The sequence below is a fragment of the Vitis vinifera genome, chromosome 14 (assembly GCF_030704535.1).
Source record: "Vitis vinifera cultivar Pinot Noir 40024 chromosome 14, ASM3070453v1".
Lineage (NCBI taxonomy): Eukaryota > Viridiplantae > Streptophyta > Magnoliopsida > Vitales > Vitaceae > Vitis > Vitis vinifera.
The window spans coordinates 23,966,554-23,992,038 of NC_081818.1; the positions used below are offsets into that span (position 1 = coordinate 23,966,554).

General features: G+C 38.5%; 2 protein-coding genes across 10 annotated transcripts; one reads left to right on the forward strand and one right to left on the reverse strand.

Annotated features, from left to right (window-relative positions):
• Positions 1 to 1,133: 1,133 nt before the first annotated feature.
• LOC100246447 (transcription initiation factor TFIID subunit 8) lies at positions 1,134 to 22,328 on the forward strand. 8 transcript variants are annotated; one of them, XR_009467719.1, is made up of 5 exons: positions 1,134 to 1,455; positions 1,753 to 3,143; positions 16,727 to 19,116; positions 19,277 to 19,447; positions 20,414 to 22,328. XR_009467719.1 is itself a non-coding variant. In XM_059742899.1 (2 exons), the coding sequence occupies exon 2, from the start codon at positions 1,857 to 1,859 to the stop codon at positions 2,988 to 2,990; it is 1,134 nt and encodes a 377-aa protein (XP_059598882.1). In that variant the 5' UTR covers positions 1,134 to 1,455; positions 1,753 to 1,856; the 3' UTR covers positions 2,991 to 3,221. The 8 variants fall into 8 exon arrangements, 1 of the variants encoding a protein (XP_059598882.1); XR_009467714.1 differs by having other exon boundaries at positions 16,727 to 19,447; XR_009467717.1 differs by lacking the exon at positions 19,277 to 19,447 and having other exon boundaries at positions 16,727 to 16,915.
• Positions 18,621 to 23,809, reverse strand: LOC100266999 (protein LONGIFOLIA 1). 2 transcript variants are annotated; one of them, XM_010662309.3, is made up of 5 exons: positions 22,887 to 23,809; positions 22,319 to 22,359; positions 20,222 to 22,237; positions 20,002 to 20,134; positions 18,621 to 19,608 (listed from the first exon to the last, which is right to left on the reverse strand). In XM_010662309.3, the coding sequence occupies exons 1-5, from the start codon at positions 23,038 to 23,040 to the stop codon at positions 18,818 to 18,820; spliced, it is 3,135 nt and encodes a 1,044-aa protein (XP_010660611.1). In that variant the 5' UTR covers positions 23,041 to 23,809; the 3' UTR covers positions 18,621 to 18,817. The 2 variants fall into 2 exon arrangements, with proteins under 2 accessions (XP_010660611.1, XP_010660609.1); XM_010662307.3 differs by having other exon boundaries at positions 20,222 to 22,243.
• Between the last annotated feature and the right edge of the window lie 1,676 nt (positions 23,810 to 25,485).

Consider the following 25,485-nt stretch of genomic DNA (forward strand, 5'->3'; position numbering starts at 1 on the left):
AATAATCAATCTTATTAGTGTCAAACTTAAACACATTATAACATTAATTAAAAAACAAAATGACTATTAAATTTTAGATTTAAATTAAATTATGAGCCATTTATTTTTTTTTTTAAAGAAAATAACAAATATCACTTAAATCTTGATATTAAAATTTTGTATTCCATCAATGCAAATTCTTGGGTTTAGATTTATTAGTCCCATATTTAAAGAGAAAATGTTTTGAAAATTTAAATAAGTAGTGATGAAATAATTTTATGATTGGATTAGTGTTCTTATGACACAATTTCTATTTTTTGTCTTTAAAAATAAAAAATAAAAAAATATTTTTATATAAAATACCAAGCTTAAGTAGTAAAAAAAAATTATTGCCATAAATTTTAAAATTTTTGAAAATAATTTTTAATAAATTTCTACTCTTAAAAATAAAAAATGAAATTTATTAAAATTGAAGCTTTAGTTTTTTGTTTAATATTATTATTATAAACTACCCACTATTTAAATTATCTAAATTGGTAAGTAACTAAACGAGTGTTTAATAAACCAATTTAATAACTTAAAGTGAATTAATAATTTAAATTTAAGTTATTAAGTAAATTAAATATATTTGAGAAAATAACTTAATGATATAACTTAAAGTAAAAAATAACCTTTAATAAATAAAAATAATTAACTTATTATTAAAATCACATATTATTTTTACCCTTTTATCATAATTACCTTTATAATCTCTTTTGTTACATCACGTATCTATTATTACTCAACTTTATAAGGATAAATGTGTCGATTTAACGATTTAGAATAAATTTTACATTAATTTTTTCAAATAACTTTAAAATTTGAAAGTGCAAATTAAGTAATAAATTTTAAGTGAATAACTTAAATATAATTTAACTTAAATTAACTTAAGTTATTAAGTGATAAGTATTAAGTTTTATAAAAAAAAAACTTGATATTATTTGCGTTACCATAAGTATTTAAATAAAAATTAAAAATGAATTTATTTTATTTATTTATATAGTTGTGGGCAACACAAGGACAGGTGTCAATGATGGGGCGTGTGTTTGACGGATATTTGTATAGAACCCTCTGTGACTATTACAGCTCATATGTTATCATATAAAAATAGAAGGCTGTTACCGCTGGGCTTGGCCTCTATAATTTGGCACACAACCCTTCTCTCGAATTCAGACCCCAAATCTCTCTCTGGCCTTTTTCTTTCTCTCCCTGGATCCAATTCCGGGGTTTAACTAGGGTTTTAAGTCTAATCAGATCCATATCCTTTTTCTACCAGCTCAGCTCAGCTCCAATCTTTCCACTTTCTGGTTAGGGTTTATTCTCTCCAATTTTCGAACTTCAATTCAAATCTCATCCAACTCCGTCACTTCTCTCTCAGCTCCACTTTTCAATGCCCCCACCAACTGGTACAATTTCTCTAGTCTCTACAACTCAGTGGTAAGCATCCCATCGGCTTCCTGAAAAAATTTCATTTCTTCGTTTTGTTTGATTCGCATTAGAATGCCTGAACCCTAGGGTTTGGTGGCTGAGATTACTGAGGGAGAGAGAGTAGATTAGAGATTACTGGTTTTGGGTTTGATTTCCGTTTTGTATTTTTTTTTTCGAAGAGTGAAAAAAGAAGTCGAATGATTGTACTGAAAAGTTTGAGCTTTGCTCAGGTTTTGGATGATGAAATTTTTGAGTTTCAAAATTTTAATTTATTTTTTTTTCCTTCATTTTCTTTGGAACGAACAGAGAACAAGGCTTTTGCTATTGGGAATTGTACATTAAGAATGCGCATCTTGGGGAATTCTTGCGAAACAGTGGTGCTGATGGATAAGTGATATGAGGTGTTGAATATGAGCGATGGGGGTGGGGAGAGTGGAAGAGAGTCTGATCGGGCCACGAAGAGAAAGTCAAGTGATCGAGATTTTCCCCAAGCAATTGCCAAGATTGCAGTAGCTCAAATATGTGAGAGTGCAGGGTTTCAGGGTTTTCAGCAGTCTGCACTTGAAACACTCTCTGAGGTTGTGGTTCGGTACATTCGGGAGTTAGGAAAGACTGCACATACCTATGCTAATTCAGCATGTAGGACAGAGTGTAACATTTTCGATATTATTCAGGGTTTGGAAGATTTGGCATCGCTGCAGGGGTTTTCAGGTGCTTCAGATAGCGATCATTGTCTTGCAGGATCGGGCACAGTTAGGGAGATTGTTCAGTATGTTAGTGAAGCTGAGGAGATCCCGTTTGCTCATTCCGTTCCCCATTTCCCAGTCATCAGAGACCGGAAGCAAACACCTAGTTTTCTGCAAATTGGAGAAGAGCCTCCTGGGGATCACATTCCCGATTGGTTGCCTGCATTTCCTGATCCACAAACTTATGTTCATTCCCCGGTACTGAATGAGAGGGGGGCAGATCCTTGTGCAGGTAACATTGAACAGGCCCGGCAACATAAGAAGGCAGAGTGGTCTTTGTTGAATTTGCAGCAGCAGTTGGCTTGCAATGGGTTGGAAGGACCTTCCATGATTGACCCTGGAGATGCTGCCAAGGCAAGACGAGCAGCTGAAACTAACCCATTCCTTTCTGCCCCTCTACACTTTGGGGAGAAGGGAGTTTCTCCAGTTTTTCTTCCAGCTAAGCTTTCTAATGAAGCAGTTGTGGAAAATCAAGCTGGGGAAAATCATGCTGTGGCAAATCATGTTTCAGTGTTAGAGACGTTTGCTCCAGCTATTGAGTTAATGAAGAGTAGATCATGTGAGTCTGAAGAGGGGAGGAAAAAAGTTCTTTCTAACCAGAGACCAGCTGTGCAATTTAAGATTGAGATTGGCAAGAAGTCCACAGGCACAGCCCTGGATTTGAGCTTCCAAAACAAGGATGTTGAGAAGATCACCTCTTGGTTTGGGAAGGATAATGAGAAGGATGACAAGAAAAGGAGGGCAGAGAAAATTCTGAAGGAGTCTATGAAAAACCCACAGGAACTGGCTCAGTTGTAAAATAGGTCTTTGTCCTTAGGATTTGTATACTTCTAGAAAACTGGCAGCAGAAGCTGGTTCCAAGGTAGTTAAAATTGTGTGGCAAATTGTTGTCAGCATATGGGTATTACACACTGCGGGAGGGGAATGTTCCCACTTTAACAAGTTTTCAAGGTATGTGTGCATCAGTTGCCATAATAGACCTTGCCAATGAATGATTCTTTCTAATTGAAAATTTTCTTTCTTCTTTAATGTCAGATGCTAAATAGATATATTGATGAGCTGTTGTGAGCTTTGATTTTCTATCAGTAAACCATGCCAATAAAAGTGAATCTACCTGCAGTATGATGACACCATTTCATTGACAATGAAGAGCTAGATTACTTTATAGCACTTATTATTGCCATGCACCATGCCAACATTTCATTAATTATCTTGCCTAGGAATTCCACAATAACATTATTCCCATGCTTGAGGGAATTGTCCTAAAATGTTTTGGTCAGTGGATACTATAGGGAGGGGTATTGGGTTTCTTTTTTCTGGACTTATTGATGAATGATGTGTGCAGGTCTGTGTGGATGTGGTGGGATGGTTTGGTTGGTTTACTGTATATGTTTCATTTTTTACTTAGTTTTTGCTTTTTGTCTTTTTTCTCTTCATCCGTTGACTGGATATACCTGTGTATGTAGGTTATGCCCCTTTTAATGTTTCTCGATATATTTCTTCATGCTGATGACAAAAGTTTGGATAATGTTCTTCTTTTTCACTATTTTGAAAGATGACAAGAAACTGCATAACACAAAAACTTGAGAACTCCATAGAAAGAAGTTGCTTCGCTGATAATATATCCAACCATTGAGTGCTGCACAAGGAAGTCCAATCTCTTTTAAAGTTCATAATATGAACTCTTTGGATTGAGTTCAACAACGTCATCAACAAGCCATCTTATTAACACCTCCATTTTTTTTTTGACAACATGAATGCCTTGCCAGGCTAGGCTCTATGGCTAGGGGGAGTGGTTGTGCCTTGAGCCTAGGTACCTAAAGCACGCCTTTTTAATAATTGTGGGAAAGTGACCTTAGAAGGGGAACTTTTTGTTGACTTGTTCCATGACTAGATGAAGAGTTTGGAGAGGGTTTTCTTTGATAGAAAATAGAGAGATTTTATAGATAGATGGAAATGGTTACTTGTGTACTTTGGTGCACCTTCTTTTGAATACACTGTTAATAATACTCTTATTTGCCTATCAAAAAATAGAAAGACAATTTATAAGCTCTTATGCAACCTTACATTTTACCAAGACACCCTTATGCCAAATACTTGTTCTGCTGGCCAATGGGACCACACTTTTGATAGGGGAGCAGCCGGGTCTCCAGTCCAAAGAGATCCTAAAGGAATAACCAGCAGATTCTTTGCCTGAAGGAAGAACAAGAAAAGGATTCTGGTTATCAATACTTCGATAGAGTTTTGTTTCTCATAGATGATTCTAGGGGTCCTTTCAGTCTAACAGTTCACTAGATGGTCAACATGTCTGGCAACACTTTGGAGGCCACCCACTGAATCCTAGCCAAAGAGAAAATGTGCTACCACAATTCAAATGCACTTGGACAATAAAGAATGATGTCATCAACTACTCCTCGCCCTTCTTACAAAGAATGCATCTGTCAGGTTTAGTTGCATTGTAGAATTCTCAGTCTAAAGAAAAGAATTGGTACTTTTTTTTAATCCATTAACCATGTAAAAGCTTTAACTTTCTAGGGAAGTTTAGAATTCCAAGTTAGTTTCTGGTGGAGAACAAGTGAGCAACTCTTTCTTCTAGAGGAAAAGAGAGAGAGGTTTTGAGGAAAGGATGCAAGACTTCTCTAAGGTCCAAGGTCTCTTAATGGGGAGAGGAAAAATGATAGAATCAGAGTTGTGAGTATATAGAGTTTTAAGACTGTATGCTGTAAGAGCACAGGGCTGTTAGTTGCCATTTCAAATTCCGTTTTCTTTGGATTTCTTCTTGCAGCCTCCTTGTGTACAAATCTGGATATTGAAGATTTTGAGGTTGAGTTTGAAGCCATCCATGGGGGTAATTGGATTTCTATCATTGAAAGGAGTCGTGGTGTTGTTTTCTCTCTAGCCTTTGAAAGAGATGAAATTGATTGGTGGTTGGAACAATTGAAGAACGCATGGGAGTAGAAGAGGTCTTTGGGTTTCATTCGGAAGTTGAAGGGAAAAACATGGACACATTTCCTAGAGATTAGGGACACATGTTAGCACTAGGGAGAAGATAGGAAATAACTGTGCTTCATCTTCTCTCTTTTCAATTTCAAATTCAAATACAAGGCCAAACAGAGTCTGAAAAGGGAGGATACCCCATTCTGAGGGGAAGAGAGGCCTAACAAAGGGGGATAGCCCATTGTGTTCTAAAGCCCATTTAACTAAGGAAAATGTTTTAAGAGAAAGCAAGTCTAGTTCTCCTTTAATGGAGAAGGCCCAATCTAGTGGGAGCCTAAATCGTGTAGTAGACTTTAGGGCAATTGTCTCAACAAGAAGCCCATTTTGAAAAGGGGAGCCCAAATTGTGTAGTAGACTCTAGGCCCATTGTCTCAACAACAAACCCATTTTGACAAGGGGAGCCCAAGTGATTCAATGGGCTAAAATCAAATCATGAACCAAGCTAAAACTAATTTTTGAGGAGAAGAAAGCATGGATCCAAAGTAGGAAAGGGCCTAAGCTATGAGCTATGCCAACCTTTGTTGTATTTAGAGGTTGGTCCATCTGCTTTCAATCTTCCAAAGGCTCAGGGCATTGACTTTTCCTCTCTAATGTTTCATCCCTTGATAGTCACTTGAAGGCCAATCCCAAGTATAGTTTTAAAAGGTGTGCTTAAAGCACACCTAGGCTTAATGTGCAACTACTCCCTAGTTATAGCGCCTAGCTTGCCAAGGCATGGGGCTTGTTGGATAGGTGCACTTCTTCTACTTTACTTCTCTGTTTTAAATTCTTTTGTTCATTTTTTTATAAGTAAAGGAGTATTGAAATAAAAAGTATTCCTTTGTTCATGAAATTTCTAATTTTATATTGAAATTTATATAATCTCATTACTTTTTTGTTGAATGCTTATTTTAAAATTTTGAAATCTTACAACTTTTATTGATTGGATTAAATTTTGAATCATATTTTATAAATTTGATATTCATCCTAGGTCATGTTTCACTTTGCTTAGATACACGCCTTATGCCTTAAGTGTGCATTGCACCTTTTAAAACTATGGTTCCAAGCAATCTTAGCCTTTGAGCGAGAAGTTTGCCTCCATCTTTCAATGGTCCCATTGTGGACAAAAAATGTTTTCCTAGAATCCAAAGGGATTTAATAGAGGGAGTAAGGTCCATTGGGAAGGAGAGAGGGTATATCAACCCATTAAAAGCAACAAGGCCTTTAAAGGATCAAGGAATGATCTCTTTTGGCTGGGGGTGAGTGTGGCCTCTACCAAAAAAAAAAACCTGGGTGACCTTTGCCCACAAGTCTAAACACAACTTGTTAGGGTTGAACTTGTGCAAACATTGGTTATTGCTTTTAAATCTTTTTAGTGAAATAAAAGTAGAATAGGCATGGTATTATCTAGAATAACTCAAAAAAAAAAAAAAAAAATTTACGATGATTGGCAAAAAGGGATATCATATAAAATAATATATCTTGATCATGTCATCAAAGATTATTCTCAAAAGAACTCTTAAGAAAATATTTAACTCAAACAATTACTCTTTTCATCTAATATATTGTATTTGTCATATAATCACTTCATTATACGGTGGATGGTGTTATGTGGTGGATAGGGGGGCTTTTTAGCAAAAAATCATCGGCGGAAATACAAGGAAGAGGATGGTGGGTGGAAATACTGCAAAGTGAGAGGTGGGTATAGGGTTGGCCTTTGGAAAGCCATAAGGAAGGAATGAGACATTTTGGGAAGTAGAGTGGCTTTCTCTGTGGGTAATGAAAGGAGGGTGAAATTTTGGTTAGACAAGTGGTGTGGAGACGAACCGCTAAGGTCTTCTTTCCCTTCTTTATTTGCTTTAACTAATTCCAAAGAGGCTTGGGTGGCGGATGTCTGGAGCCCTTCTTTTGATAGGGGTTGTTGGGCTCCTTGCTTCTTTAGGAGGCTTAATGATTGGGAGGTGGATTTGGTCAAAAGTTTCTCCTGAGATTGCAAAGGTGGAGGGTGAGTAGTGATGAAGAGGATAGATTGGTGTGGGCAGGGGAGAAGAGTGAAAATTTTCTATTAAAAAGCTCTGTACAAAGTTTTAGAGCCAGGAGGTCCTTCGAATTTCCTAATTGCAGTCATTTGGAATTCTTGGGTGCCGCCTAAGGTAAGCTTTTTTGCATGGGAGGCTACTTGGGATAAAGTCTTAACATTGGATCATTTAAAGAGGAGAGGGTGATCAGTGGCAAACAAATATTTTCTGTCATAAAGAGGAAGAGTTGGCTGATCACATTCTCATCCATTGTGACAAGACTCGGGTTACTTGGTATCTTCATGTTTTCTTTGTTTGGTGTGTCTTGGGTGCTGCCCTTTTCAATGAGAGAGTTGCTCTCAAGTTGGCATGGGTCCTTTGTGGGTAGGAAAAGGAAAAAGTTTTGGTGGCTTGCTCTTTGTGTCGGTTTTGGACGATCTAGAAAAAAAGGAAAAATAGGGCGTTCGATAATAAAGAGTTGTTTGATCAAGGAATTAAACTTGCTTTTCTTTGTAATCTTTGGATGTGGTCCAAATTGTTTATGGTTTTGGGCTCTTCCTTTATTGTAGATTTTGTGGATTGGTTAGGGGCTCGTTGAAGGGTGTTGTTTTTTGTTACTCTTTTCCTTTTTTGGTGGCGTTGTCAGTGCCCTTTGTATACTCCTTATGTATTTTGGGATGTTTCTTTTTTCAATACACATTTTCTCTTTACCTATCAAAAAAGGAAAAAAAAAATTACCTTCTTTTATAAATATGGTTAACATTGATCCTCAAATTATTTTCCTGAAATTTTTTTGCAGTCTTTAATTGTATTCCTCATTTTCCATGGTATATCATACTTTTCTAGCAAACAATCTACACTAAAGTTGGATTTCCTTCAATTGCAATACCTCTATTTCTTAAATATTTTCTGGGAACATTTATCTTCCTAAGCCTTAGAGCTCAAAGAAATATAATTGGATAATTTGTATTGGTTCAAATAGGAGATGTTTGTCTTCCCTTGTTATAATTAATGATGATTCTTATAGTTCCTGTTATTAAATTTTGATAGGAGGAATCCTTCTTCTTCTTCTTTTGTGTGCCCTTTTGTTAAGCTCCTATTATCCAATTTTGATAGGAGGAATCCTTAGCATACACAGTGTATGCTTTAGTGTGCCCTTTTGTTAGGCGTTGTTAATGTATTTGATCTCTACCTATGAAAAAAAATTATTACTACGACTATTATTTGCTTTGATGAGAAACAACCATTTCATTTCAATTAATATGGAAAAAAATCAAGAAGGACCAGCCATCCTTTGGTAATGTACAATCTGATCAAGAGAAGGAAACCTCCAAAAAGAGACAAAACAAGCTGCAGGACTAAGAAGATAGGATTAAAATCCTTCAATTAAATCTCTCTATCCTTCCTTGGCAGGAGGTAAAAGGGGCATTTTCTGGCCAGCATTGTTTGGAACCCTTGGGTACCTACAAAGATAGGTTTTTTGTTTGGGAAACCATTTGGGAAAAAATTCTGATGACTGACCTGCTCAAAAAGAGGGGATGGAACATGCCAAATAGATGTTATATGTGCAAATGGGATGAAGAGCAGCTGATATAGAGAATCATTCTTTGTTCATGATAGGTTTTGTTGATTGGTTGTGCTCATTGTAAGGAGAGGAAGGTTGTTTTTTGTTCTCTTTCCTTTTTTGCCTTTTGACACTTGTTATATACATCATGTGTACCATTTGTGCCTTTTTCCAAGGCCTTTTTAATGCATTCCTTTTTATTGCCTATCAAAAAGGGCTTAGAAGATCATGAAAATTTTGAGATTTTTTTTTCTTTGTTTGAAAACCATTTCGGTATGCGAAAATTTCCCTGTTTTCTCTCAACCTATAGTCTTTAAGAATGGATATTGCTTTTTTCCAAAATAGAAAAAGGAAGAGAAGGGAGTGATGGTTTGTGTAGGGAAGAGGGAAAGTGGGGTGGTTGGGGAGGTGGATGGTTTTCTCAAATCAATTACAACACTTACCTATGATTGCTTATTGAATAAAAAGGTATTTAAATTTGGGTCTCACCTTGCAAGTCAAATATATTATTAATATGAAACCTCCATTACCTAGAAGTTTAGCCATTATGAACTAGAAGTCAAAGAAACTACTTAATTTTAGGGGTGCACTTCAAGCTCCAAGTTTAACTGGTCATCTCTTCATCTTAATTGTTTATGAAGGTAAGTTGCAGATATATCTGTGAAAATATTCTTCTGGTTAGAACTCAATACATCTTATGACAGAGGAACAGGGATATGTCCAAAACATTGACTAATTTACTTCCTAGAAGAGCTTTAAGTTTATTGTCTTGCATTCCTTTATCAGTATAAAACATCTTTTATCATAAGTTTCCAACCCACATTTTCCATCAGGAGGGAGGAGACAATTTCAAAAATTTGCTTCGTCCAATTCCCATTTATCCACCCAGAGAAAGGTCCTTGCCAATTTCTATTGACCTTTAGATGCCTTCAAAAAATTAATTCTCTAGTCCTAAGCATATTATTCCAGGCCTAGGAACCTCAGCATTGGTTTTCAATTGGGAGTAGCTGGCAGGGATGTTCCTTTGTTGTGCATTCAATTATTGAACCAATAACTCTCATAATTTGTGTAGTTTATCAAAACAAAGATGTTGAACTGTTGACTAAATGGTAAAAAATTTACAGTGAAAAGCATGTTCTGGTGTAACTTCAAGTTTTAGTACAACCAATATTTTTTGTTTCCCATATTTTGGGTTTCCACGAACTTCACGGCATCAGCCTTACATGCCTTTCAGGCATATGGTGTAAAGTTGTGCTAAGGATTATTGGACCTATAACTTTAGAAGAAGAGGTTTGTGACCATTGTGTTCTCCTCTCTCAGCCATCCATGGCTAATACTGCTACCCTTGAACTTTGTGGATTTGGACCAAATTTTATAATTTTTTTTTAGGCAAAATATCTACATCAATTATATATAGGGGGGTTAAACTTGAATCAGATCAGCCAACAAGAAGCGGACACTTTGGAGCGTCCCTTCATGGAGGAGGAGATCCATTCGGCCCTTATGGACATGAGGGGGAACAAGGCTCCAGGCCCGGATGGCTTCACGGTGGCCTTTTGGCAATTCTGCTGGGAGTTTGTGAAGGAGGAGGTGTTAGAGATGTTCAAGGAATTCCATGAGCAGAACGCCTTTCTCAAGAGCCTCAATAACACGTTTCTGGTTCTTATTCCAAAAAGAGGAGGGACGGAGGAGCTGGGGGATTTCAGGCCTATCAGTCTCCTAGGCGGGCTGTATAAACTCTTGGCCAAGGTGTTGGCCAATAGGATTAAAAACGTGATTGGTAGAGTGGTCTCCTCAGATCAGAATGCTTTTGTCATGGGAAGACAGATTTTGGATGCATCTCTAATTGCAAATGAGGTGATCGACTCATGGCAAAAAAGAAGAGAGAAAAGCCTGATCTGCAAATTAGATATTGAAAAGGCGTATGACAGTGTTAATTGACAGTTCTTGATGAGGGTTATGCAAAAAATGGGGTTTGGGGCTAAGTGGAGGGATTGGATATGGAGCTGCATCTCAACTGCTAAATTCTTAGTTTTGGTCAATGGAGAGCCAGCTGGGTTTTTTTCTAGCTCAAAGGGGCTACAGCAAGGTGACCCGATATCCCCTTATCTGTTTGTCATGGGAATGGAGGTGCTGAGTGCCCTTATTCGAAGGGCTGTGGAAGGGGGCTGCATATCCGGGTGCAGAATTTGGAGAGGCAGGGGGCAGGCTGTTAACATTTCTCATCTCCTCTTTGCGGATGACGCAATAGTTTTCTGTGAGGCTAGGAAAGATAACATGACGTATTTGAGCTGGATTCTATGTTGGTTTGAAGCCGTCTCAGGGCTGAGAATAAATCTGGCTAAAAGCGAAATTATTCCAGTAGGGGAGGTGGAAGGGATCCTTGAGATGGCTGTGGAGTTGGGTTGCAAGGTAGGGCAGCTGCCATCAACTTACCTGGGGCTGCCCTTGGGTGTGCCTAATAAAGCCTCTTGTGTGTGGGATGGGGTGGAGGAAAGGATGAAGTGGAAATTGGCCCTTTGGAAACGGCAATGCATCTCCAAGGGCGGTAGAATCACCCTCATAAAGAGCACTTTGGCTAGCATGCCGCTTTATCAGTTGTCCCTTTTCCGTATGCCTAGGACAGTGGTAAGAAGGCTAGAAAAGTTGCAAAGAGATTTCTTGTGGGGAGGGGGAAGTACGGAAAGAAAAGCCCACCTAGTCAATTGGGAGAGGGTGTGTGTGGGTAAAGAGGAGGGGGGGCTTGGTTTGAGGAAGTTAGCCCCCTTGAACAAAGCTTTGCTTGGAAAATGGGTGTGGAGATTTGCTTGGGCCAAGGACGAGATGTGGAAACGAGTTCTTGTGGCAAAATATGGGCAAGAGGAATTTGGGTGGAGGACTAAAAAGGCAAATGGGGCGTTTGGTGTTGGGGTTTGGAAGGAGATCTTGAAAGAAGCTGATTGGTGCTGGGATAATATGACTTTTAAGGTGGGAAAAGGCACCGGAATTAGGTTTTGGGAGGACCCTTGGTGTGGGGATGTGGAGCTGTCTCGGAGGTTCCCTCAACTCTTCACTGCAGCTGCCCAAAGGAACGCCACAGTGGGGGATATGTGGGACCAGAATTCTGGTCAAGGAGGGTGGAATCTAAGGTTCATTAGAGGCTTCAATGATTAGGAGCTGAACATGGTAGGTGAATTACTCCAAATCTTAAGGAGTCAAAAAATTACATTGGAGGAAGACTCGGCATTGTGGAAGGGAGGAAAAAAGGGGAAGTTTGGCGTTAAGGAAGTGTATGGTTTGCCGATCAGCCCTAGTGTACCCACGTTTCCTAAAAAGGGCATTTGGGTGGAGAACGTTCCTTCTAAGCTAGCGTTCTTTGCGTGGGAAGCTACTTGGGGGAGGGTTCTTACCCTTGATAGGCTTCAAAAGAGAGGATGGCAGCTTCCTAATTGTTGTTTTTTATGTGGTAGTGATGAGGAAAATGTAAATCATCTTCTTATTCATTGTACAGTGGCTAGAGTGTTGTGGAGGATTGTTCTGAGTTTGTTTGGTGCCCAGTGGGTCTTTCCAGAATTTGTAAAGGAGGTGGTTCTTAGCTGGAAGGGTTTGTTTGTGGGTAAAAAGAGGGAGAAAATATGGAGATCCATTCCGTTATTTATTTTTTGGACGGTTTGGAAGGAGAGGAATAGATTAGCTTTCAAGGGGGGGAGGAGTTAGCTATTCAGAAAGTTAAGAATTCTTTTGTTTGTAATGTGTGGGGGTGGGCTAAATTGTATAGCGGTGCGGAACCTCACTCCCTTATAGGCTTCTTGGAGTGGTTAGCCTCCAGTTAAGGGTCGGTGGGTTTTTTGTTTCTTTTGTCTTTTGTTGAGAGGCCTTCGTCACCCCGTATACTCCCTGTATGCTTTGCGGCGTTTTGCCTTTTGCTAATATATGTGTTTATTTATCGAAAAAAAAAATATTTATGTTTCCCATTGTTCTCAAGTTTGATTATCATGATAAAAGATATGTTTACAATAGATAAACTATCATCTTTTTCCTACATTTTTGTTATAAATGGATTATAAATTTGGTGAATTATGAGTTGAAAATAGTGAAATTTGAAGATATCTTCTTTTGAGAGAGTATTTCATCTCTTGCTTGGATCACCAGCAATGATTGGGAGACTGAAAAAGAGATCACCTCTTGGCTATACATAATTGCTTCTTTAAAAAAAGACAAGGGGAAAAAAACATGTTAAATTGTTTCCTCTGGCATACCAATTTGAAGTAACTTGTTGGTTCCCTTCTAAGGGCCATTATCTTCCATAGTTCCATATAAATTCTTTTATATGTGATAAATTCTCTATGCAGTTGCAGAAAATTAGATTAGAATATTAATCTATGTGGATATTGCTCAGGTTTTTATTCTGCTGGTGTTTGGTTCTTTTTTCCCCCTTTTTTCCTTTTCCTGTTCACTTTTGGTGGTTGTGCAGAGTCATATTGTGATTCTGTTGGTTTAGACTGTGAGGCATCACCTTGTGTAATATATACATGATCCCATAAAAGAGTTCTAGCTGGAAAAATGTCTACAAGAACCTTATTTTTTCTGCCTTCTAGTCAACTGAAACTGGAAGATGCTCTCTTCAGATTTGTTTCATAGGCCCTGATTTATTAACATGTTTCAATTTCTGTATGAGAATTAATGTCAGCTTGTGCTTATGGTTTGGGAGAAATGTTACATGAATATGGCCATTGGCACCAAAATCAGGTCGGAAAAGGCACCAAAATCAGGTTTTGGAAGGACCCTTGGTGTGGGGAGGTGGAGTTGGCTCGTAGATTCCCTCAACTCTTCATTGTGGCTGCCCAAAGGAGTGCCACTGTGGGAGAGTTATGGGACCACAATTCTGACCTAGGAAGTTGGAACTTAAGGTTTTCGAGGGGCTTCAATGATTGGGAGCTGAATATGGTGGTTGAATTGCTACAAATCCTAAGGAGTCAAAGAATCACCTTGGAGGAGGACTTGGCTCTTTGGAAGGGGGGGGGGGGGGAATGGGAAGTTTGAAGTTAAGGAAGCGTATGAGCTGCTGATCAGCCGTAGTACCCTGCTTTTTCCTAAAAAGGGCATTTGGGTGGAGAACGTTCCTTCAAAGCTTGCGTTCTTTGCGTGGGAAGCTACTTGGGGGAGGATTCTCACGCTTGATAGGCTACAAAAGAGAGGGTGGCAGCTTCCTAATTGCTGCTATTTATGTGGCATGGATGAGGAAAACGTCAACCATCTCCTTTTACATTGTACAGTGGCTAGAGTGTTATGGGGGATCGTTCTTGGCTTAGTTGGAGCCCAATGGGTCTTCCCAGAAACTGTAAAGGAGGTGATTGTCAGCTGGAAGGGCTCTTTTGTGGGAAAAAAGAGGGAGAAAATTTGGAGATCCATACCGTTATTTATTTTTTGGACGGTATGGAAGGAGAGGAATAGACTAGCATTCAGGGGGGGAGTTAGCTATACAAAGAGTTAAGAATTCTTTTGTTTGTAATTTGTGGGGGTGGGCAAAGTTGTATAGTGGTGCGGAGTCTCGCTCCCTTATAGGTTTCCTGGAGTGGATAGCCTCCAGCTAAGGGTTGGTTGGTTTTTTGTTGCTTTTTTGGTAAGCTTGTGAGGCCCCTGTCGCCTCGTATACTCCCTGTATACTTTGCGGCGTTTTGCCTTTTGCTAATATATGTGTTTTTGCTTATCAAAAAAAAAAATATGGCCATTGGCCAGGAACCTCTTTCTTGTGCAATAGACAGTTTCAGCTTGACAATTAAATATGAAGTTGCAAGTTGTGCTTATTGTCAACTCTAACATAAGGTTTTAAAGTGGAAAAAGTAAAGAGGAAATAAAAAATAATTTATTTATTTTTATGAGAAACAACAATGTGATATATTGAATTAGGAATTAAGAAGTACAATAGAAGGATGAGGAATCCTCCTACTAACAAAAGCTAAACAAAAGGAATACCACAAACCATAAACCGTAAGGTAACTCCTCACTAACCCACACCCTTAGAACTACACATTGCTAACCAATCAAGTTGAACCACATTAAGGGGAAGACCCTTAAAATTTATAGTGAAAGAGGCTTAAAAAGAAGTAAGGAAATGAACGGTATCCCAAAGAACCTCTAAAGTCTTTGCCTTGTCCTAAAAAATCATAACAGTTCTTTCCCATCACAAAACCTAAATTAAAGCGATACAAGCAATTTGCCACAATACTATGCCTCTCCTGGAGCTTCTCAATCCTTTATATGAAATAGTCACCATATCACAAATACTCCTTAGGAGAGCTCAATCCATCTTGATCAATCTAAATAATCTGTACCATAGCCCCAACGTTAGAGGACAATGTAAAAAGAGATGATTTACCAATTCTCCATGCTCCATACGTAACTTATAGATATTAGGATTGAGGGCTTTGTAAGGTCTTCTCAACTGTAGTATGTCATTAGTGTTTACCTTTTTATGTGCCACTAACCAAGCAAAGGACTTAACCTTAAAAGGGACTTGAGATTTCCAAACAAAATTAATAGTGAAAAAAAGGAATTAAATCAGAATGGTGGGACAAGACTAAAAAGAAGACTTTACTGAAAATAAACTTGAAGAAGATAAAGACTAAGATCTCGCATTTGGAACGGACGGGGATAAGTGCAAATGAGCAAGAGAGGACATAAGTCTTTCTAGATCTTTTATTTCAAAATTAGAAATGTTACTATGGAAGTTAAAATTTCAAGAGAAAGGATAAGTTGACCCAAGAATTGATGAAATAGGAAGCTTTTTACCTGTGACTATTCTAAAAAATCTTGGAAATTGAGAACCCAAAGATTGATCCCCCCACTACAAGTCTTTCCCAAAAATAGATTCTCGCCTATTCTTCCACCACAAACTGAGCATACCTAGTAAAATCTTGAAAAACCTGTGCAATAGCCTTTCATGAGCAACAATGTGACTACTTGACTATAGTGTTGGCATCTCATCTATTTGTATGTGTCCCATGTATGCTTAGAATAACCTGATGCCACAAAGCTGAACTCTCCCTAAGAAACCTCCACAGTCATTTCCCTAATAAAGCATGATTGCTTAGAGGAATCTTCCCAAACCCCGATCCCCCTTTCACTTTAGGCTTACACACTAAATCCCACATAGTAAGATGGTCTCTCTTAGTCTCTATAGCCCCTAACCAAAGAAAATCCATTTGCAACTTCTCAATTTTTCCCACGACTGCAGCAGGAATCTTGAATAATGGTAGGAGATAGCTAGGAATATGGGAGAGACATGAATGGATGAGCAATAAATGAGCCCTGCATATTCAGTGGATTTCAGAATTTCCATTTTTATTTCCTGGAATTGTTATGCCTTTCTTCCTGATCTTATTAAAGGTGGTTCATTCCCTAAGCTTGTTATTTGCGGTACTCTCTTTATAATCTCTGGTGAGAGAGAGATTTTGATGCATTGAGTGGATTCCAATATTTCAAATTTCCAAAATTCCTCTGCGATTACTTGAGGTTGTTTTGTTGATGCCTTTTTACTATGACCACCACCATTGCTACTACCATAACTACAATGATTATGATTCTGTTAAGTATTACCATCATCTTCCTTGGTTCCCCCCAAAAAAAACAAAAATAAATAAAGTCTTATCCTCCAGGTGGGAGATGCAGTAGTTTTACACTTTGCTTTATTTTTCTTTTGTTTTTTTCTTCCTTGAATAAATCTCTTTTCATTCCGGTCGGTTTTTGGATTACTCAAAGGAAGGTCCTAGATGTTCCTTGCTTGGGTATTTTGTATTATAATTTTGGTGGTTATTTTATTCTATTTTATTTTTAATTTTTGGCTTCATCCTTGTTATACTGATCGTAACTGGATTTTTTTTTTCTTTTACAAAACATAATATTGGAAATTTTTGAATCATGTTTTTATTTTTCGTTTTTATTATTTAATTAATCATCTATTCATTTATTTGTTTTGCAAAATATGGGATTTGGAGATTTTTAGGTCATTCCAAACAGTTGTGATCTTCAGTTATGAACATGTTCATGCTGGCTTCCTGGCCTTATTGGATTTGAAGTGATTGCTATTTTGCTTGGGTTCTTAAATTCTTGTCTGCTCAACCTGAAGACCATTTGAAGTTATTCTATGAAACGGCTTCCAAAAGCAGCCTCGCTGAGATATTGGGGTAAGGAATTGCAATTTAGGCCTCTGGTTTCTACTGCTCTTGTGCAAAGGGTATTTTAACCTTCTTTATTTTTATATTAGTTTTTGTATAGGGCAGGCAGTTTTTTATTTTGAGGGGAAAAAGAGATGTATTTATTAAGCATTTGAATGCTTTGGAGTTGGGAAGGTATTAGAAATAATTGAAGACCTTGTAATGAAGTCAAAAGATTAAAATGAACTGTATGTAAAGGAAAATGAGTATGCTTCAAATGTTGAATTGTTCAGGTTAATTCTGGAAATTTTCTTGTAACTTGGGATTTATTTGTAAAGTATAGAAGCAGCCTGGAAGGATTTTGTGAAGTGTGCATGCTTATGGTGAGAAACTTCAGTTTTGGGATCTGTTTGGTTTTCTGGAGGATGAGGAGGCTGGGGAGGCAGGTGACCTGGAGTTGATTAGAAGGGAGAATGACTTTAGTTCCAGATTCATCACAGGATTTTAAGGATTGGGAGTTGGTGGATATTGAGTGCCTCTTGGAGGTTATTGAGAGGCAGTAAGGGAGGGGGATATGAAATTTGATGCACAGTACAGTGGGGATTCTCTATAAAGTCTCATTGTTGGGCTTTTATGTGGGGATTTCCAAGGAGATCTTGCATAATCTGATGCCGTAGAGGGTGGCTTTCTTTGTAATCAGATGCTCAAGAAGGAATCCCCACTATGGACATGTTAATCAGAAAAAGAAGGTGATGAGGATGAGCATCAGTATTAGTTGGAATTAAATTGAGATTAGTATTTATTGGAGACAAATCGGGAGTAGCTGATTAGGTTATAAGAGAATTAGAATTAGTCATAATAAATTATTAGAATTGTAGGAGAATTTGGATCTAGTAGAGAAGCCTATAAATAAGATTATTTGATGCAAACCAAACTATTGATTAATGATTAATAATATTATATTTTCTTGCATATTTCACAATTTTCAATGGTGAGACTTCATTGATTTTCTTTTAGGTGAGACTCCTAAAATGCAACTCTAAGGTTCTATCCCTTCTTCTCCTTATCTTCTTTCTTTATATTTTATTTTATTTTATTTTACTGTCATAAACTTTATTCCTTATTCTTCTCCTTAAACCCTAAAAAATAAAAACCCTTGTCCATCTATTTGATTGTAGGCAACCATCCTAGGTTTGTCCTACATCTGAAGGATAACTCCTAATTGATAATATAGACACTATCAGGTTTCATTTGATCGAAGGAGAAGTTGAGAATTATCACCATGCACTCAAACACACAAGGTTCCAGAATCAGCTTTGATGAAATTCTAGACATATGTTTGGTGACATTAGGAGTTTACATGCTGTTTTTTCATTCCATATTCTTAAACCCCTCACAGGTTAACACCTTTTTTATTCTTATTTTTTGAAAAAAAAAAAGTTATTCATAACTGTTCTTGATAATATGGGATTTAGGTTTGTGTTTATAATGTTCAATTAGTTTGTGCTTTTGAGGAAAAATTGGAATAGTATGCATTTCTATGTCATCCGACAGCTGGATACCGTGTGAAATAAGTAGGGCCCATTTGGAACGAAATATACTCCTTTTTGGGTTGAAAGGGGACTTTCTTTAACTTAAATCCTTTTGTAGCACATTGAAATGGCAGTTTTGTGTATCAGTCATGCTTGGCATGCTAAAATAATGATTTGGTAGTTAAATCATTGGAGCACGAAGCTAAAAGGGCTAAAAGCACTCTTATGTATATTGACTGTAGTGAACATGTATCTTATAGACATCTACATTAGGCTTTTTTTGCAGGCTAGTAAAGAGCTGCAGTTGTCATGAGTGGTTATGCTTTTACACAAAAAATAAAAATAAGAAAAAGAAAGGAAAAGAAATACATAGAGAAATTAAGAAGGGAAAGACTGCAAATTACTTAGGAAACAGTTGCCTGTAATGATGCCCTCTAGGCCGGGCTCGTGATAGAGCTGCCTCGCCATTCAGAACCTCGCCAATCAAGTCTTTAAAGATTAAGCGCTCAACATCTAATGCTATCCCTGAAACCTCGCCATGAAAGTCTGCCCGGTTGGCTGAGCGATGCATGATATCTTCCCATGAGACTTCGTTCTCTAAGCTGCAGTCTGAGTTGTTACCTTGGAGCTGATCTATCTCTGAACATAATTCCCTCAGGAGCTCCTGTCCATTCTGGCTTCTCCTAACTATCTTATTTGGTAAGAAACAAGGCTCGGAAGAACCTGTGAAAGCTAATTTCTGAAATAGGATTTCATTGACTACATCAAATATGAGTTTTCTTTGGAGTTTTGACTGGGCAGTGTTTTGGCTGCTGTACTTATCATTTAAAATGTTGGCAACATCCCTGTTTTGTTCCAGGACAAGAAATAGTTTGGGGTTGATGGGATGGCTGGATTGGTGGAGCTTAGTGATCATCAAGCCAGAGCAATCTCTGAGGAGACCTGATGCTAACAGTATCTCAGAAATGTATCTGTGATCTGGATTTGTCTTGTCGCAGAGAGATGCAATGAGATCCACACTGAATTCATTGTGAGTGGAGTTTAGTTCCCTAATCCTCTGAACCAAGTTTTCTATGTTTTCCAACTTCTTGTGATTGATGTCAGAGCTTAGGCTTGGTCTTGAGCTGTCATATAAATGGTTTAGGCCCACTGTAGCCCACTCCATCTCATCATAATTCAGAGTTTCATCATCTGTTGCAAGAAAATATAAATAAAATTAGAACATTGCTTGTAATTTATAATTCTCTAGGTACCATGTTTTTACTATGGAAATATGTCCATTTCTATTTTTCATTGTTTTATATCCTAGTGGTTCTGAAACGATGTGGTTAAAATATCAGCTACTCCCTGCTCAGTTGATATGGTCTGGTTGTGGAATATCAACTCCATTGATAAGCCTTGACCAGCAAATCTTCAGTTAGAAACAAATGGAATGACAATGTATGATGAATTACTTGCAATAGCTCACTTGAAGCTACTATTCTATGATGTGTGTGTTGCTACGTCTTTGCCTAGCTCATTTTTATGTCTAGTTTTCAGTGAATTGTGTGTAAGGTGGAAAATTTGTCTATAGAATGGCCTAACCTTTGAAAGCGTTTGATATCTTCTTCACTGGAGATGGCAAGTCATCTTTGTAGAATGCAGCATCCAGAACAGAGACAGGACTTGGTTGTTCTTGTGTAGCTGTTGCGAATTTTGTCATTGTACCATCTCCATTCTGTATGAGAAATTGAGAAGAGATGAAACCTGTTAACCAGCTAATCAGAATAATTTTATATGGATGAATAAGTTAAAGAAAACCTACTTTATGCTTCTGGCCACCATGCTGGAAGGAGATGCTATTTATCCCACCAGATCTATCAATGCTTGTGACTTCTATATCAATCTGTGAGACCAAGCTAATGTTGCTTTCTGATTGTATAGAATCTGCATCACCTTGGTAACTCAAATTTCTAGAGTCACCACTGATTTCACTCAATTGGTCATCACTTTGCAGCAAATTGGGAGCTCTTTGTCTGAGTTTTCTAGCAGGAGAGCTTGGTTCTGTCAGTTGCCTACTGGATTGCCTCCTGACCCTGCTGGACTCCGGTGATGGAGTTGTAGAACGAGATTGCTTGTCCAACTCGAGCTTCTTCTGTTGCAGTCTAGGGCTCACAGCTCCAGAGTTCCTTCCTGAGCTGCTTGTGTTTTCTTCATTAATTTTTTGATGAACTTTTGAAGTCTTTGTCAATCTTGAACTTCTGTCAGCGGAGCTCTTATCCAGTAAACGAGAGGGTTGGCTTGAAGGCTCTTTAAGATGCTTGTTTCTTGGGGTCAGATCTTTAGCTGTTTGCTTGTCAACTGAATCCTTTCTGCTACCTACTAAGTCACCAGTTTGGAGTCTTGGAAGACCTGATAAACCATCAATGGGGATTGCGGAGGAAGCCAGGTTATGGGATTTCTCAATAAGTTTGGCTGGTTTCATGATCACAATTGGAGATTTAAAGCTAGTTGGAGAGCTAGTCCCTCTGATTGTGGCAGACATTGGACTGTTACTTTGTAAGTTGCGAGAATTTGCTACTTTTGAACTCCGAACAGGACTGCTGCAACCCAAACTGTTGCTTGTTTGAGACACAGAATTTGAATTATGATCTTTTTTGGCCTCTATCGTCTCTTTAGTCTTCTGCATTGCTTCAAGTATTCGTTTAAGAGCTCTGAGATCCTTACCAGATTTTTTGAACTCGAGTTCAGTCAATCTTTTCTCAATTTCACCATAGATTGAAGGGGTGGAATTCAGGGTCTTTGTGGCAGCTTCTCGATGCTTGAAGGTTGGTTTTTGAGGGCCTTGACTTCCATCCAGTTGCTTCCATGGAGCTGGTTCTATGGGAAACCTTGAAGTTGAGGTGGGCTTCATAACTGAACCAGCATTTCTCAACCGAGGTGAAACCGGGTCCTTGTGGGAATTCCTTGGGGACCCAGAAATTCGATGCTGCTTGCTTTCTCCAGCTGCTTTTGATGATCTTGAGAAGGGGTTAGTGTCTCCATCTGGGCAGGCTTCCATCTGGCCATCATTGATTGACATAGAAGAATCTGGGAAAGCATCTAGCCCCATCAACTTCGCTACAACGCCAGATGGCCTTTTATTGCTTCCTGGTTCTTGCTGTGGGCTCAGCATTTTGCTGGAGTTACCATTTCCCTTCTGCAAATCCCTCAACAGATAATTTGATTTTAGTTCAGAGGCAGAACCCCTCATGGAACTCTCTCTACTGTCCAGTGATAGCCTCGGGAGGTCTTTGAGCTTTATAGCGGATTTGAATGTGTCTCGTGATTCCCTTCCATCGTAAGAGAACCGGGGAGCATCCCTTGGTGTCAAAACCAGGGAACCATCCTTTCTTTCATTGGAGTTCCTGGGTGGTCCACGAAGCTTGCCAAAAGTTCTAAGTGATTCATCAAGAACAGGAACTTTAATTGGCTCCTTGGACAGCCGCATAGGCCTGGGAGAATCAATGTGCTTGACAGCATGGCTCACTGCCTCCTTCTTCCATGCAGTTTTAACTGATAACCCACAGGCCTCTCTGTAGATTGAGTCCTTTACAATGTCTCGGAGATCAAGCGATTGCCTGCCCAACCGAGGAGAAGCATCTGGCTGGGTCATGGGCAAGTCTCGCGAAGGGGTGTTGGGGAAACCGGTTTGGCTGTGGGAAAAGGATTCTGTTTGAGCTGTTCTATTACAATCAACAGACGAGAAGGTAGACGAACAGGAGGAAGACGAAAAGGATGTCCTGGACGATTCAGTCGAGATTCTCTGCTTCTCTTTCACAAATTTCTTAGGATTTTTATCCTGCAACTAAGACACATATAGTTAAAAATAATGGAATTTTAACGAACATACTTGAAATAATTTGTAGTAATGGATTCTCACTTTAGCTTTATGTGGTGCATTGTTTGGCTCCATTCCTTGCCCTACACAAGAACTTAAAATATCAAGAATTGGATCGGAATCACTAACATTCATGGGTTACATCCCCAGGCTTGCAAACAAAAGCTAAACAGAAATGATTGACAAGAAAGGACCAGGTACCATGAAAAGGAAAAGGAGAGAAACAAAAGAAAAAAAGACAACAACCGATGGTTCTGAGCCTTTAAATTGCAGATTATTGGAGAAACTATCATACCATGCCGCATGAAAAATTCGTAAAATATACGTGGAGAATGTTTATTGCCTTACTAGCCTAAACTGCTACTGAAAAGGAATTTAGAGTGAATATCTATATATAAATATTGAAACACAGTCCACTGCTTCCATCAGAGGACATGCAGAGAAGAGACCCATCATGGAAACAGAGTGACTTTTTGAGAAAGTGAAATATTTGGAGCATCTCAGCAGCTTTGATCAGGGAAAATTCAGTTCTAAAAAATAATTAAAGGATATGCATTACCGGAGAAATTGCGGAAACATAAATGGAAGCATGGGCATGAGGGAGGAATACCTGGAGGAAGCCTCTTGTGGGTATGGCCATTGATGCGTCGGCCGCCGAGGAAATGGTGGCGGTCAAAGAGCTGAAAGATTCCATTCATGCACCCAATCTGCTTCTGCAGATCTGGGTTTTCGTCTGACAAGGTATGTAGAAGCTTTGCAGACATATCCACCAGCTTCTCTCGTCTTCAATACCACAAGAAAACAAGGAATCTAAGTCCTCTCAGTTTTCTTTATCTTTCTCCATCTTCCAGAGGTTTGAAGAGCAAGTATAGAGAATTGTAGGTGACCCAGAAGAGTGATCAGGATTCAGGATCAGAAGGTACTATAATGCAGTTATCATTTATCAGTAATTGCAACAAGAAGACTAACCAAGTAAGGCATTACTTTTCCGGCTCATAACAGGCCAGAAGCACCTGCAGTCAGGCCTCTTCTTCAGAAACTTTTAATTCTCAATGCAACTGTGACTGACAGACAGCTAATATAAATCTCCTTCACAAAACTGTATGTCTGAATAACAAAGAGAATGAGAGAATGAGAGAAGGGATTTAGAGAGAACCCCAAATGATTTCTCCTTCCATGAGCATTGAAGAAACAATAAGGTGAGCCATCTCTTGGGATTCAGAGAACGAGGCAGACAATATCTTCTGTGAAAACCAAAAGGAACAAAAAGGTAAAGAAATGGAATTGGGGGACCCAATACTCTCAACAGTCACCAACAGTGCCCACCCTCCATGCTTCAAAGCAAATTATCAACCCAAACTGGAGGGAAATTCTGCATGCCCAAGAAGAGATGTTTTTCTTTTTCTTTTTTTTGGGGGGGTGGGGGGGAGGTTTCCTCGCTGAACAAAAGATAGAAGTTTATGGTTTGTCCTCTGGCTCTCTCAAGGGCAGGCCGCTAGAGGCTAAAGATGATAGAGGATGTAGGGTGTATTATATGAAGGGCAAGGTGTAAATCATTTTGGGGGAGTGTATGAGGTATGAGGTGGCAACTTTTCTTATATTATTTGTTTAATACGATTTTATAATAGAGAGAGAGAGAGAGAGAGAGAGAGAGAGAGAGAGAGAGAGAGATGTGGGATGTGTGGGTCAGATCTGGTGTGAGTGAGTGTGTGGGTCAGACCTGTTCTGGTTATTTTCTTCCACTTCCATGTGGACAAAATAATGTGGGGTGGGTCTCAAGTCAGGACCTCTCTACATGGGCATGTGGAGTCTGTCAGAAGTGTGGAAGAGGAAATACCATAGTGGATTTGTGTACTGGAAAGCCTGCTCAGTCTAAAACCCTTTTCCATTACCCATCCTCTCCCTTTACTACAATACCCTCCACTTCATTTTGTACCTCACTACAGCAGGCCTGTATTCCCAACTCCCCCATTGGCCATATTTTGTATTCCTTCTGGCTTAATACAGTGAGGGAAAAATGAAAAACCTCTTATCAGAATATCAAAATGATGTTATATTTTATGTGTTACTGTAATTACCATTCCAAATTGTTTCACATGGTTTGATTCAAACCCCATTGTCAGAGCACATCATTTGAATTAATGTCATCATGGGATACATACTATGCGACAGTCTACCTCATGATATCAGAAAACAACAAACTCTGATATAATGTATACGAATTCCTATTGCTCAAGTCCCCCCTCACTGTTGTTTTTCCCTTTTGATATGGTCTGAGGCAATCATAGAAGTGTAGAAGTATTCATTCCCGTCCAATAAGCTTTGATGCCATAATCTATATCAAGCCTTTTGGAAATTATCTCCTTGAGGTTAAGAAGATCTTTGCCACTGCAAAACAAAAAGTGGGTATTTTTTGCCTTAATTTCCTTGGTTTGTTTCAACACAAGTGTGGTCCATAAAGGGGAACTATCCAAGCAATTGGTCTTCTTCTCTAGGGTTTCCAAAATGGTGAAGAGACTCAAACATACGTGTTCATAGTACCAGTATATGCCCTAGAGGAAAAAGAATGCAAAAACCCCAAAAAAACCAAAAAAACCAAAAAAAAAAAGATGGATAGGAAAGCTGTTTTTGTTAAAGAAAATGACTTGGATATTTGTTGCACCTTGTGGATTGGGAAACCTTTGTTTTATTGCCATGTCTATTTCCTATGGGATGTCCAAGAATTTTCTTGGAACCTTGCAATCACATGATCACTTTTTTTTTTTCTGTTGGGGGGTTCTCTTTTTTAATCTTTGGTATTCAAGAAATTTCAACATGGCACGGCTTGACTTTCTTGTCAAGGGTTTAGTAGGGTTTCACACAAGAAACCTCCCATGTTGAAATTCATTGTGGGAAAGGGAAAGGGAAAGGGAAAGGGTCTTGATGATCCCACTTTTCCAATGCAATTTTATGTCTTTGATCCAAACAGAGCCTTATTAACTTACTCATGTATTCCCCCTCCACTACTATTAAATAATAGTAACATTGATCTCTTCAATATTGAAAAAACTCCAATTTGAAACCTCTAATTGATCGTCAAAGAACACAACTGCTGAACTACACTGGATCCAATGGGATATCATTTTCTTGCTTACCAAACACGGCACTGAGAAAAAATTCTCAGATTTACCTCTTTCCCAAACATCACATGAAGGGTAAGTGAATTGAGG